Source organism: Ornithodoros turicata, unplaced genomic scaffold (assembly GCF_037126465.1).
Source record: "Ornithodoros turicata isolate Travis unplaced genomic scaffold, ASM3712646v1 ctg00000746.1, whole genome shotgun sequence".
In the NCBI taxonomy this organism is placed as follows: Eukaryota; Metazoa; Arthropoda; class Arachnida; order Ixodida; family Argasidae; genus Ornithodoros; species Ornithodoros turicata.
This window is the reverse complement of record NW_026999400.1, coordinates 2927360-2942678: the sequence shown is the minus strand read 5'-3', so window position 1 is coordinate 2942678 and position 15319 is coordinate 2927360. Positions and strand designations below refer to the sequence as shown.

The 15319-nt window shown below is 45.6% G+C and overlaps 2 protein-coding genes across 2 annotated transcripts; one reads left to right on the top strand and one right to left on the bottom strand.

Moving 5' to 3' along the window:
- Positions 1–5669: 5669 nt before the first annotated feature.
- On the bottom strand, positions 5670–12471 carry LOC135374760 (proclotting enzyme-like). The gene is made up of 7 exons (XM_064607687.1): positions 12392–12471; positions 9662–9997; positions 7782–7858; positions 7553–7671; positions 6829–7109; positions 5983–6128; positions 5670–5893 (listed from the first exon to the last, which is right to left on the bottom strand). Exons 1-7 carry the CDS (start codon positions 12459–12461, stop codon positions 5738–5740), a joined length of 1185 nt encoding a protein of 394 aa, XP_064463757.1. The 5' UTR covers positions 12462–12471; the 3' UTR covers positions 5670–5737.
- Positions 12472–14663: 2192 nt separating this feature from the next.
- LOC135374800 (uncharacterized) lies at positions 14664–15191 on the top strand. The gene has a single exon (XM_064607729.1). The coding sequence runs from the start codon at positions 14664–14666 to the stop codon at positions 15189–15191; it is 528 nt and encodes a 175-aa protein (XP_064463799.1).
- Positions 15192–15319: the final 128 nt, after the last annotated feature.

Sequence of the window (15319 nt, the reverse complement as noted above, 5' to 3'; positions counted from 1 at the left end):
TTTTTTTCTTGCGGCGGACAGGAGGATCTGTGCTCGTGCCAGTAATGAGCATACTATTGCATAAAAAGCAAATGCTGATATGATTTGCAGGATCTTGACGTTTCAGCGTGTGTTGTTCACAATCAAACTCAAACTCGATTGTGGTGTGGTGCTCTTGCCGGTGAAGGGCACCTCGAGTGAATGAAGCACACCAAATTTTTTACCGTGTATTTTGAGAGCCATTGCTTTTCATGATCTGAAGCATCCACATGAAGTCTGTGGGGATGACGACAGGTCTAAATGGTGTTACTGCAACGCGTATGCAAAGACCAGGAACATGGAAAGTCCGAGAACGTCCGTTTCTTCGTGTCGGCAGGCCCGTACGTTACGACGAAGGATGACGCCGGTCTCCCGCCTTGGTAATCTCGCTTGCAAGATGTCTTGCGGGTACGATCACAGGCTCCGTCAAACAACGAAAGTTGAGAGAGCGCCACTGTGCTGGGGCATAGGGAATGCCCGCATTCTCACTTGCGGTCTCGAATGGGAATCGGGTGTACATGCTTTAAACGTCCCTTTTAAACGGGACATTCTGTGTATACCTTTCCTTAGCAATGCCACCTTGCTGAGTTCAGAGCTCGTCATTAATGGATGAAGTCAATTAAAAAACGGATTTAGTTATCGCAAAGGACGTGGACATTGGAGAGAGCGCCTAATGATTGCACCGCGGTAAATGTGTCGGGATTAACTGTCAGGGAAACGAAATCGTTTGATTACCTGTCTTGCAAATTGCACACAACCACTACTAAGAGTAATTGTTCGCTCCATTGCTGGCCTCCGCATCGCCTGCTGTGCAGAGCGCACTCTCTAACCCTCCAGTGCGCCAACAAACGACTTCCGGGAAGCACGGAGACTGCGTTTCTATGTGAGATCAACGCTATCTCTCGGTTAGTTAATAGAAATGCACAAAGGCTGTCACACAACCATACCAAAATCAACAACAACAAAAACAACAATAGATGCTGACGATGAAATGGGGTGTTTCAACGCGGTGGTGCGGTACCCTACCCCATTACACGTGGAACATTATGTGAAGATGATGAAGGAAGGGTGAAAACACAATAACAAATTAAAGCTTCTGGAGCAACCTAGTGGACGACAGGAAGCCCATGAACAGGTGAAGAACCGGACGATGGAGCACAGGATCTTCATAGGGGCAATGAGTGCAGCTAAGTTGAGCGGTCTCTTGCTGATACGAGCAAGCTCATCACACAGTATCCGCCTTTGCGGGCCGTAGAGTGCACATTCCATGAGGATGTGCTGGGTGTTCGCCACGACACCGCAGGTGGGGCAGAGGCTTATGTTACCGCATCTGATCATGCATTTGAATTGTTCTCCCATCTCTGACCCCATCAGATTTCCCAACTTCCTCCGCGTGCCTGGGTGGTACACACCGATTCGCGGGCTGCTCTGCAATGTGTGGCAACCATGGGGCTTCGTGGGTCTCTAGCCGCCATCGTGGTAGACATTCTCCACCAAGTTCGGCGTCTACATGATGAAGGTCATCATATATCCCTGCAGTGGATTCCAGGTCACTACGGTCTAAGAGGCAATGAGGAGGCTGACAGAGTAGCAACGGCTGCCCACGAGTCCCTGACAGCCGTGCCCATTGTGCTCTCGAGAGGCGACATAAGGGCCTTACTAACTGCATGGTTTCAACGAGTGGCTCTGCAGCAATGGCGCCGGGACATCACGGCTCAATCTCTAATGCATTTGGTAGATCCAAATCTGTCGTTTTCTTTCCCTGCCCGTCTCCTACGCCGTTTTACCTCCCACCTGCGTAGACTCCGGCTCAATGTTGCTTTCACCCCGCAATTCCAGTGTATGATCCGATGCTGTGACACGGGCCTCTGTTCCACCTGCGGTGTCGTGGCGACCGCCCAGCACATTCTTATGTATTGTTCACTCTACTGCCAGCAGAGGCGGACATTGTGTGGTGAGCTTGCCCGCATCAGCAAGAGGCCGCTCACCTTAGCTGCACCCATTGAACCCTATGAAGATCCTGTGCTCCATCGTCGGGTTCTTCACCTGTTCATGGACTGTCGTCCACTGGATTGCTTCAGACGCTTTAGTTCTTTCTTGTGTTTGTATCCTTCCTGCATCATCTTCACATATTGTTCCCGTGCAATGGGGTAGGGTACCGCACCACCGCGGTGAAACACCCCATCTCATCGTCATCATTTATTGTTGTTGTTGTTGTCTGTAAAACACCCTTCTAAATGGCGGATGTATTCTACAAAGGGCACCATTGGCAATAGTGTATTAAAACAGCACCATTTCATAGGGTGTATTCCATCCTAAACTATGCTCAGGTGGGTGTTTTGTAACACCGTTTTCAATAGTGTTGTTACACCTTTCAGTTGAGCCTGCGGAATAAAAAAGGGCGTTTATTTACAAAAAAGCACACTTTTCATACGCTGCAAGGTGTAAAAAAAGTTTATTGTGTGGTGGTCACCTCCGCCACATAACAGATTTCTAACTCGGTCTTCTCCCAGGTGAAATATATAGTTGAATGAATCTCCACATACCTTAGCTAATGAAAGCACGCCATATATCACTACATTAGGCTATATGCACGTACATATCACAGACATTCTGTTTCTCATATCATGTCTGGGTTTAACCAGGAGAAACTGGTCGTAATCAAGCTTACATTTTAACGGGACGCCTTCGGAATGCTTTCAAGGTAACACGTACGAAATACAGACAGGTTTCAGATTTACTTCTACCCAGCTTTCAAGCTATGAATTCATCGTACATAAAATCAGTCCGTATGTCTTGTCGTATGCAGCGGAAGCTCGCTTCCTCTGCCAGGCGCGACGAACGCGCACCGGTGCTCGACGTGATAACGTCCAGACGCGGAAATTATGACTTTCATTTCGTTAACATTTTGGTGACATTTCTAAAATTGAGAAGGGTAGGGGTGTACGTACTTTTTTTTCATATTTATTATTCGTGTTTCTCATATATTATTCACACATCTATCATTACGACAAAACAGATTAATACAAATTTTATGTATCTACCAATGTAACTATTCCCCAATGAGTCGTGCTCTTCATTAGCGGTCCTCCCGTGCCTTTATGAGGTTCGACAAATTGGCAGCATTGCGAAGGGGAAGAAGCAGAACTGTGTCATTTATGAAGTTCGTGCCGTACTTGCCCAGCGGTACGTGCCGTATCTTATATCTCTTATATATGTTATCCGTATCTTATATTTGTTTGTTTCACTGCTCGTCACAGGTGGTACTGTGCGAATTTCCGAAGCATGCGCAAGGTTGCTCCAACATGTAACTCCCACAAGAAAGAGAGAAAAAAAAAAGAAAGAGAGAGAGAGAGAGAGAGCAGTGTTCTACGTCGCGTCGCTGCTATAGTTGCGCCGCTACCGTGTTCGTTACTTTTTTCAGTGGCGGAGTAGCGATCGCGCTACATTTTAAATTGGTAGCGGAAAAAGTATTTCCGCTACAAATATGGGTAGCGGCGGACTCTTTCTCTGCTACCGCTACGCTACTTTTCGTAATATGGAAGACGTGGAACACAGAGAAGAAAAAGCGAGATAACGGCGAAGCAGGATTTTTTGTTGATTGTACTTGTACCAAATGCCCAACCAACACGGCAAGATTAGACGTTGAAGCGTGTGAAATGCCCAACTCAATGCGTCGTTACATTCAACAACTTCCTGCAGATGATACGCATTGTTCGAAACAGTCAACATATCTGGCAATTCAACTGTAACATGCACTGTAACTCAACTGGTACACTTGCTGTAAACATCCGCCATCTTGCTGCGCGATGCCAACCTGTCGTAGCTGCGGAATAAAACGGACCGACTAAGAGCGATGGTCGTTAGAGCGAAATCACGCGTTCTACAACTAGTGCGGATGCGCGACACTCGGATGGGACGTTTCATTCGGGAGAAAATGTCGCTGATTTCTCTAATGACAACGGAAGTGACAGGTCAAGTAAAAAAAAAACAATGTTTCATAGGAAGGGATGTCTGTTCTGTAGCGCTAGGTGCTTTCAAGTTCCTGCAGAGGCTGCGCTGTGTGAGTTGCTGAGGTGGATGTCCGTCACCGTCACGAAAGTGTTTCGCTCCTTCGTACTCTAGGAGTCGGTGGGTAATTTTTGGTTCATTCAGTATTGCGATCCCAATAAAGGCTTCTGAGGGATGTTTTTGCATTGGTAGTTCCTGGGTCCTTGAGCAAGACGTGCACTGCACCTGTTCTCCGTTTTGAAGGCGATGCAGTATTGTTTTTGTAACGCGATGCAACGTGGATCAATAAGATCTGCAGAAATAAAAAAAAAAACGAAAAAGAAGCCACAAGTAATATCACTGTTAATGGTGGATATTATACCTGACAATGCTTTATTGTTACGCGGACTCACCGTTGGCATTATAACGGAAATATTGGCGCAATATGGGCAAAATGGTCTTGCCAATATAGGCAGCCCATATTGATCCAAAATGCAGCGTTGCACTTTTCATGTTGGATCGATATTGGTGTGCCGCCTAGGATTCAGCGAAAGCACACTCCGACACAATATGCCAATCAGAGTATGCAACACTTGCAGCGCCTTTTGCGGAGCTATCGTTCAACATGTGCGACTTCCGGAGCGGACGAAAGTTCCATTGGGCGAGCGGCGAGTGTGATGGTCGTGGTTATGAGTATGACACGAAGAATAAACAGAACGCTCATAAAGAAAGTTTTGGTTATGATGACAATTAAGACAAAGGTGAAATGAAAAGAGCAGTCTTCAGCATAGTTTTCTGCTTCTCTTGCACCTATAGTTAAAGAGTTGTCTGGCTTTATGCGGATACGCCCCAAAATATTTTCTCACCCTCAGAGGTTCTCAGATCAGAAATTTCATTCACATTAATTGAAAGCTTCGCACGCAGCCATTTAGCCGCGAATAACGCGAAGGCTGCTCGTGAGAATTACGGAAGAATTCACAAGCAAGTGGTAAATGTATAAGTAGTACAAGCTTTACTTAAATATGAAAGTAACAACGAAAATATATGTACAGTAAAGAGCACTATAAAAATAATAATATCACAGACACAACTACCGGTCTCTACTCTCCACTGGCTCGCAGTTGCTAACCTGACCCCCAAGTGACATCGAAATGCAAGAACGCCCGGGCATCTCCTTCTGGTCATCAGTAGGAATCACACTCAGTTGTATTATAGGTATATAGATATAGATGTATATATATATATATATATATATACTCAGATATATTAGATGTTATAAAATCATCGACTTCAGGCAGAAATGAATGCATTAACTTAAGATGAACTTGAATGAAGTAAAATAAACGGAGCAACACGTACCCTGCTGTAACTAATGTCTACATCAAACGCAGAATTTTACAATCACAAGTTGCTTAAAAACAGGATTAAGAAAAACAATAAATAGTTTTAGTAGAACAGCTACGAAGCAACCTATAAATATAGCGCTACCTACATCAAGTGAGAACACCACCAGACAGGCAGCTTAGTATTCACGAGAGGAGGCATTTTCACGTGTTCGAGTGGAGAGAATAAAATCTCCGGTGGCAACCCTGGCCCGTGGACCGTCCTTTCCAGAGGGCGCAGCACTCGTAGAACGAAACGGTGTGTATGGGGATGCGCGCTTTCAATGGGCGTTCGAGAACTGAATGTCTCTCTCTCACACACACACACGCACACACACTCTCTCTCTCTACTGAATACGTTCCAGGATCCAGGGCATGAACTTCGTCACCCTTGTATAGACGCCAGGGTAACCAACTGTGGCGCAACGTTTGCCGAAAGACACCACGCCTATAAGGTAGAAGCGACCTTTGTTCGGAAGGACGAAGGGCCCTCCTGAGTCGCCCTGCAAAAGGTAGACGTTTGCAGCATGTCAACACATATTTCGTTACGAACCGATCTGTACAGCTTGAAAAAGGGTCTATATTTAAGTACCCGGCAGGCATCCTTGCGCCCTTCTCCGTCTCCAGCACAAAGGTAAACATCTGAGATCGGGACTTCTTTCTTGAATGCCTCCTTGCACTTGGGTTCATCCCAGATACGAATTTGGGCTTCTCTCAAGACGTCGCTGTAATCACCATCTGAAAAAGGGCGAGGAGGAAGAGCTGGACACAAGGCACTTTCGGCGAGCACTGTGAAACGCTCTACACTCGTTTGTCGTTTTCTCAATGCCCAACGAAAGCCTCATCAATGCTGGCTTTGTTGTCTGGCTGTATGACGATCTCATCACAAATGCAACAGCAACGTACACATTACATATAGAGATCACTCAAACGTGTGATTAACCCGGTTGTATAGCTACAAAGACAAGGTGGGGCGTTTCGCTCTCAGAATACTGTTTGTTTAGAGTTACATGCTCAGTGGTTAAGTGTTAAACGCGGTAAGGGACAGGTACATGCTACTGGGATAATGGTAGGAAGGAATGCACCGCTTGCGGGGCGCGACTATCACGTGGTCAGAGAAGGTATGCTGGGGGGGGGGGGATTAGCCTGCGTGTTAGTACGCTGGGTGAAGGGTAAAGTAACGGACATTGAACTAAATACTTTTTCGATGTATATTATACATCTCTGGGCACCAGCAAGAGAAGCAGGAGGGTTATTGCCTTGTCAGATGTATCGCAGACAAGAGCGCGCGCAGCAGGCAGCCTCTTGTACTCACTTTTCCAACGATCACATATGGCACCAGATGGCTGACAATCAACTACACTAACTTACAGTGTAGTGTAGTGCTACACTACACTACAAGTGTACGGCTACACTTGAAGAAAAATTGTTGACTTACTAAAAGCTGTGTCGCCCCAGCCAGCTACGAAGCCATGGTATCCAGTAAGGTTCCGACTACCGAGGTCATCTCCGAACGGCAAGCAGACGGGTCTTACAAACTTGTTGAATGTGACTGGCTTCTCAAGTGTCAGGACAGCGATGTCGTTCTTAAATGTTCGGGGCTCGTAGTCTGCGTGCCTTTCGACACCAATAACTTGGACATCGACAGGTTGAGCATTGTCGTCGCTGCGGACCAAGTTGTGGTCTCCGAGGCGCGCAGTAAACACCGAAGGGGGAAGGCTACCGAAAACACACTTAGTTAGGTTGCATGATTGATTGATTGATTTGTAAAAAGAAAAATACGGAGGTGTTAGTCCCGACATGGGGAAGCTGTCCAATGTTTTGTGTGATAAACTATAAAGCTTAAAGTTTAGTTAGTACAAAGTTAAAGTTAATAAAGTTATTTCTATCATAAGGTGGCATCAAGGACGAAGGCTCCTCCAGTGTATCATACGGAACCAAGCCCACTGAAGTATATCGGAATAGTTGGCATAGCAACATCTGAACAGAGGTCTTGATGTCAAAACAGCTGCGCAATAAGAAGATTTACTCCATAGACGCCCGAGAGTGCGGCGCAATAAAGCCTCTAGGCATGAACACACAAAACAGGCGGCTAGACACTCTCATGACCTCGTTTCGACTACAGATATGGCAAAAGGGTTGTCATAACGCTTCGCACTTACTTGCGTGTTCTGCGCCCCGCAACTACACAATGAGCGGCCGTGACAATGTGGCGTGATGTAACAAGCGCTCCTCCGCATGCTGCCGAATTGACATCTCCACTCTTAATGTAAATGGCTACCTGCAGATAAAAAATATGTAACGAAAATTGGTCCGACTTTACGCGAATCCGACCCTAGGTTGAAGTCCCAAGAACGAGTCTAGTGGGGAGCTACAGTATCATGTGCTTACCATCCACGGCCACGATCCAGGGACAGACTCGCGACCTCCTACGATACGGCCCCCCGTGACATTGCTTTTGCCGCAGTCTGGAAATGCAATAAAGAATCGGGGTTACGGACAGTCTTGGGACACTGAAGCTAGTCATTTTTCATGACTATATCTAGTTTTCCAGATTGGGAACATGATCGCTTCGCTCCGTCCAAAAACTGAACTCGGCGCACCTGTGCGTCCGTCGCTTTCGAAGCGGCTTCCGTCGGGTCGCAGACGGACGTAACGCTGACGGACGCATTGAAACGCAATAGTGCGGATCGGGCTTTAGAACGAACAGCGCATCAAAATCATGAGTTGGTACAAACTACCCCGGATTGTTCCTATAGTTTAATTCTTGATTTGTCTTTACGACAATTTTTGATTTGATTTGATTTGACGTGAAGAAAAAAAATAAATGGGGATTTTTGCTTCAGCCTTTACGATAAATTCAGATCACGACCACTCTTTGTTAGCACTGGAAGTGCTGGGGGGGAAGTGCTCCGAAACAATCCTCGAATCCTAGACAGGGTTTCAAGATTCGGGAATCCGAATCCCAGTGCCCGAAACGGCGAATAGAATATTTCGAATCCACCATACACGTTTGCGTGTTTGTTTTTAAAATTGGCGCCTCCGGAGTCTGCCGGAAGCCTCATTGGCGTCTGCGGACATCTTCGAGTACCGGAAGGGCAACCAAAAATATCCTGATTTGAGGAAACTCGAAGAAGTTCCTGATCACACCTTCGTCGACAGTAACGTCAGAAAGACCTTTTATCGCATCGGATGTCATAGCTGATAAAAAACGCAGTAGGCTAGACCCAGAGCGGGTGAGAATGCTGGGGTTTTTGAACGAAAATCTGCGATATTTTAATACTTTCAGCTTTGTTTTGTTGTTTGTTTGTTGACATTGCTCTGGACTGAAAGAGTTCAGGCAGGAACTCTTACATTATAGGTTTAAAGGTAACATGGGTTTGCTTTTGATTGTTCCTTAGTTTATGGAAAGAATTCAGACTCGAGAGTTTATGTATTTCCTTTAGTCAATGAACAACATGTTCAATAAATTACATTTAAGAAGACTTATATCGGTGTGTTCTGTCAATCTCTCCCTATTATTATTTACCTTTATTTTTTCGCCAACATCAACATCAACATCGGTATTTTTTCTCCTGAACGTGAACTATTATTTAATTTGCTTTTCATTAAACAAATGTAAGAAATTCTGGTTCGAAACATTTTTCAGTAGAAGTGTTTTTCACCTGTCATCTTAAACACTTTTTTAACAAAGGATTCGAAAGATTCGACATTCGTAGGATTCGTGGACTCGCAGACCTTCCCCTGGATTCGGATTCGGATTCGAATTCGGATAATCCTGGATTCGTCTCATCTCTAATCTTTCACACGTCCGTTTTTGTCGTCCGTTCGCTTCAAAAATAGGGGGCAGTCGAGCCCGGTATATGTTCCAATGGGTCCGTTTTGCCTCCTTTGCCTTCCGTTCGTTTGTTTGTTTGTTTGTTTCTTTGGTCGTAAGAAAAAAAAACAGAAAAAAAAAGACTAAGCATTGAACTTCGTTAAAAACACGGAGAAGAAAACGTTCGTGTGAAACAGGCCTTAGACGGAGAGACAGCGATGAGATTTGAACATGCCGCTGCGTTATCACATGACGCGTGTTTAAAACAACGTTTTCTCAGAAGCTCCTGTGTGACGACGGGAGTGTGTTCTACACATTATTATTAATTATATAATAATGATAATAATATTAATAATTTATTCTGATAAAGGAGTTCATTTTAACATTGAAGTATCAGGAATTGGGGCATGAAAAAGGGAGGATTTTAGAACAGCAACATAAGCACAGTACATACTTGCAGGAAGGAACCCTGGATAGCCAGCAATTCGTGGCCCTTCTTCGATGTTTGCAACCGGAGGCTGGAGACGAGGGGATTGTGGCGTTTTTTTAGCAGTAGGTCGTCTGGTCCTGCGCGTCGGTACCGGACTTGGTGTCGTCGGGTCTGGTTCAGGTTGTACTTTAGGGCAGCACAGCAGAGCATTATTCTGAGAGAAACCGCAAATTGACCGTTGTAGGGAGGTATAGTCCCGGACACTCTGCAATGCGGGGCATTCGGACAACAGGATGCAGGATCCTGGTTCGTTTTGTGGCGTGCTACAGTCGCTGTCGTTGTCGTCCGGGAATTCGAACGCTGTGGGAGAAAGCGGGAGAAACTTGATAAATTAGCGCATATCAAAAGTTTTATGCAACGTGGTATTCAGGGAAATTTATATATGTATATATATATATATATATATATATAATGAGGGAAAAATCCATTAAAGAAACAAGTAAATGACACTAGACGTGTTTGAAATTCAAAATTACAGATTAAGATGGCTTCTATGGCTGCACGCAGAGAAACAGATACTCATGGAACGATGCAACAGCACCAGAGGATATGTGTTTCGCCGTGTTTGCGGCTCGTCAGCTCTGGGTAGCTGCGCATCGTTCGGAATTGGCAAACCAGGGGTCACTCAGCGAGCGATATACACCTTGGAGGGTGACTGAGCACTCCTCAATGCCACAGTGCAAGCCAGTGAATTATAATGAGGGAAAAAAGCCATTAAACAAACAAGTAAATGACACTAGACGTGTTTGAAATTCAAAATTACAGATTAAGATGGCTTCTATGGTTGCACGCAGAGAAACAGATACTCATGGAACGATATATATAAATATATATATATATAGATACTCATTGAACGATGCGACAGCACCAGAGGACACGTGTTTCGCCGTGTTTGCGGCTCGTCGGCCCTGGATAGCTGCGCATCGTTCGGGATTGGCAAACCAGGGGTCACTCAGCGAGCGATATACACCTGGGAGGGTGACTGAGCACTCCTCAATGCCACAGTACAAGCCAGTGAATTATAAAGAGGGGGGAAAAGCCATTAAAAAATAAGTAAATGATGCTAGACGTGTTTGAAATTCAAACTTACAGATTAAAATGGCTTCTATGGCTGCACGTAGAGAAACAGATACTCATTGAACGATGCGACAGCACCAGAGGACACGTGTTTCGCCGTGTTTGCGGCTCGTCGGCCCTGGGTAGCTGCGCATCGCTCGGGATTGGCAAACCAGGGGTCACTCAGCGAGCGATATACACCTGGGAGGGTGACTGAGCACTCCTCAATGCCACAGTACAAGCCAGTGAATTATAAAGAGGGGGGAAAAGCCATTAAAAAATAAGTAAATGATGCTAGACGTGTTTGAAATTCAAACTTACAGATTAAAATGGCTTCTATGGAATCTATTTTAATCTGTAAGTTTGAATTTCAAACACGTCTAGCATCATTTACTTATTTTTTAATGGCTTTTCCCCCCTCTTTATAATTCACTGGCTTGTACTGTGGCATTGAGGAGTGCTCAGTCACCCTCCCAGGTGTATATCGCTCGCTGAGTGACCCCTGGTTTGCCAATCCCGAACGATGCGCAGCTACCCAGGGCCGACGAGCCGCAAACACGGCGAAACACGTGTCCTCTGGTGCTGTCGCCTCGTTCAATGAGTATCTGTTTCTCTACGTGCAGCCATAGAAGCCATTTTAATCTGTAAGTTTGAATTTCAAACACGTCTAGCATCATTTACTTATTTTTTAATGGCTTTTCCCCCTCTTTATATATATATATATATATATATATAATATCACCAGCTTGCCGAACGCATTCAAAAGTCCCCGCGTTTTATTTCGCATGAGACTGTCTGCAGCAGAATCAGTTTAGCTCAACCTCATAGAAAAATTACACATTATGCTTCGTGCGTTAATATTCGTTGCGTTGTTTCGAATAACGGCCAATTTTAGTGGCGAGAATTTCTTCGTATTTGCGTTCTGCTTGTGCATCCAGTCAGCCTTTTCATCTGTCCCGACCTCTCGATGGGTATATTCTCCAAGGCCAAATTGGCACGTGGAGTACAACACGGAAGCCGCGCTTTCCCCCGCCCTCGTTCGTCATGCCGGGCGGACGCCACAGTCATTTCTGTATTAAGAAAGCGCAGGATTAACATGTTCCTTCAGGAGAAAACTATGCAAGTGAACAGTACACTACGCAACAGCACTTACCCTTCTCTAAGCAACTTTATTAGCGTTAAGCACATAGCATACGGCAGCACTCAAAGGGTAAGTTCGGTCATGGACAAGACAAATAATTTTAACCTTGATGTATAAATTTCGCTCAACATCGATTTTGCATTATCATATATTATATTTACCTATGGATTGACAAGGGGCTATGACTATGGGTTGAAGGGGACTATGAGCTAGGGGGAAAATGCAGTGTGGTGCACATCACATTAACAGCACCTCTCGTTCGTTGCCATGCTGCGGTGATTTACATTCGAAGCCAGTTTTCTGTCGGTGCTACAGGCGTACGTGGTCTCTCAACCTGTGTCTGCGCTACTGCAACCGCAAAGGTTACACAGGAGGAAGGGAAGCTCGTTTTTCCTCATAGACATTACGTAGCAAATAGAAAGACACCTTTCTTCCACATTAAGACAACGACCAAGAAAATTACATAAAGTGTAAGAAATACGGTGAGAAATACGTACACTGCCTTTTGTGAAGTTCTCTTCCATGCACAAGGCAAAGTCCGGCCAACAGGATGAGGATGGGCGACATATCGTTTATAATACCTGCAACGATAACATGCTTTTCTTAATATCAGATAGTCGCGCGATAGTACGATGTTCGTCTGTAATGATAGAGCAAGTGCTTTACGCCCGTTCCACTGGTCACACGAATGGGAACGAAGATTCCTTTCTAACATGTTTTCACACTTGACGTTGGATCATACAAGGAAGAGCGTCGTGAGAGACTCAACTGAGAGAATAGCATAGATGCAGGACAGCTGGTGAGTCGTGCGTTTGTCCTGTCCCTCTAGTTGTCGCCCCCCAGACTCAGGCTTTTCACATCGCAGAGGATCAACACTTTCTTACGAGTCACGTAGGTGAACACGTACCGAGGACAAAACTAAACAACAAACACGGGTAGCTCACGACGTATGCTTGGTTGTATATATTTGGTGGCGATAGGGGAATTCCCATTCTGAAGAAGGATCTATCGGTCATTATCAGCGACACATTGGCCACGTACATAGATGTATTTGCTGTCTATGCACGTATTCTGTATGATACGGCGAACAACGAGGAGGTATTGGTATTTGTGACAGCGCTGGAAGTTTTTCTATTGAGCAACAAAAAAAAAAAAAACGGACGGATCAGTGACGTGAGTAGTCGTCACTTAATAGGCGGAGGGTTCCTGAAAATAAATAAATAAAAATAGACACTTGTAGACACAGACACGCGGTAGGAACTGCACGTGACAGGCAGGAAATTTGCTGTCTCATTAATAATAACAACAATAAAATACAAACAATAATATTAATTTTTATTCTCCGCACTGGCGGACAAACGTTCCACGACCCCCACTTTAGCCCAGCGGATCGTTCCAAAGATACAAATATATCCAAAACTTAATTTTAGCTACTCTAACGCCGGACGTTAATTACAAATATGGTTGTTACTTCTCCGTAGAATGCGTTCAGTGTTATGTTCGCAGCGTACTTTGAATTCATAACACTTCCTTTCAAGACTGCCGTTATTGTTATCAGATATAAACTGACGTTAATGGCGCAACGATATTCAAGCACCCTAGACACGTCAAACTGTTCTCACATCTAATGTACTAGATGTGCCATTTGATGCTGGTCTTGCTTCGCGCCGTTCTACAAAAAAAAAAAAAAAAAAGAAAAGAAGAAGGCTTGGGTGAGAAGACGCTTCATGTTAAATGCTGCAGGATCTGTTCGTATAGGAAGATGCTTTTTTTACTGTTTAATTGCAGGAAATCTCCAAGCATGCTGCTCGTATAGTAGATGCACGTGATCTCACTACTAACGGAAATAAGTCCCACGCCCCATTTTACATCCTGTTTCAGTTTCCACTGATAAAGACGGTTCGTTGGTTGGTGTCAAAAAAGAAAAATATGGAGATGTTGGCCCAACTCTACATTGGGCCAGCTACTCCAACACGCTTATAGGGTAGGCGAGATCTCGCTACTAAGGACGGATACAGAGGGCTTCACGTGGTATTACACTGGCCTACTGCACTAGTTCGCGGTTTTCTTTCACAGATACGAAGGGGGTAAACAGCTGCATAGAGGATGTCTGGCTTCATTAGTGCCGGCATTATGAACTGAGTTACACTGTAAGAGCTGTTACGGGGACAACATATTTTCAAGGAGACCATCTTGGAAAGGATTGAAGTCTGAATTGAAGCATTCAAAGAGCGACTACATGCTAGTTGATTAACGCTGAAGCTAGAACAGCCAGACAAAAAGCAAACTAAATTTGTAATTACGAACTGGATTGAAGACGAGTGGGAAAATGCTCGAACTAAAACTCCCCTGCTCAAGAATGAAAGAAGGGAAAATGAGCGTGAAGTTTAATAAGTAATAATAATAATAGTTAGAAGCGATTTTTTTTCCTCTTCATGTATCACATCACATCACCTGACTGGAGGAGGGCTGTCACCAGCAGATGGACGAAGCGACTCCGGAAGCAACGGTGGGGCAACTATGGGAGGGGGGGAAGTAACTTTGGGGTTGTGAGCGGTCTGCGTGCCTACACTGGCGGCACGTTGCTCAGGGAAGGGATTGTAGCAGCACTAGTGCCATCGGATGATGGCAGCTCAGATTGAACGTGAGCGCGCAGAGCGCGATTAAAACCAGTTGTTCTCCGCCAGTCACCGGGTACGGTTGTCAGTCCTTTCCTGCGCCACATTTGGTGACCCGAACCTGGACATACGCAAACCTTCGTCTGGTTTCATGGAACCTCTCCCGCCGCAAACTGTCCCCGCTGCTGGCACACCGCTGCCCGCAACTCCGACAGCGGACCCGGCCATTTCGGCGGCCGCCCCGCCACAGCTGCGACTTCCCCCTTTTTGGCGACAGAACCCTCGGTCGTGGTTCCGGCAAGTGGAGGCACAATTTGCGCTTCGGCACATACAGAGCCAACAGTCGAAGTACTTCCACGTCCTTGCAGGCCTTCCTCCGGAAATTGCGGCCGAGGTGGATGATGTCCTCGCCACAGTCTCGCTTACTGAGGCCTACGACGTTCTTAAGAGCGCCATTTTGGTTCGCTTGGAAGTTTCCGAACGTGCCCGGTTTCAGCAGCTACTTTCTGAAGAAGACCTTGGTGACCGTAAGCCATCACAGCTGCTGCACCGAATGAAGCAGCTGCTCGGAGATTCAGCCAGTCAGAGCCAGCAGCTGCTCTTGCGGGAATTATTTCTTCAGCGTTTGCCGCAGGTAGTGCGCATGGTTCTGGCAGGATCCGAAGATAAAAGGGGGTAGGGGTGGGAAAAGCTCACACGCCTTGTTCTATAATCACTGCACGGCCTCAAGGGCGGCTCTAGAAACTTCAGCAGGGCTTTTTGTACGTACTTACGGCGCTGGAGGTTGCCGTGTGGATGGACGGTCTC

Coding starts and splice junctions, on each gene's coding strand:
- LOC135374760 (XM_064607687.1), bottom strand. CDS start 12,461: ATGTCGCCCATCCTCATCCTGTTGGCCGGACTTTGCCTTGTGCATGGA. Junction 7,672..7,781: donor CTGGATCGTGGCCGTGGATG/GTAAGCACATGA, acceptor TTTTATCTGCAG/GTAGCCATTTACATTAAGAG. Junction 6,129..6,828: donor CTGGGGCGACACAGCTTTTA/GTAAGTCAACAA, acceptor GCCCTTTTTCAG/ATGGTGATTACAGCGACGTC.
- LOC135374800 (XM_064607729.1), top strand. CDS start 14,664: ATGGAACCTCTCCCGCCGCAAACTGTCCCCGCTGCTGGCACACCGCTG.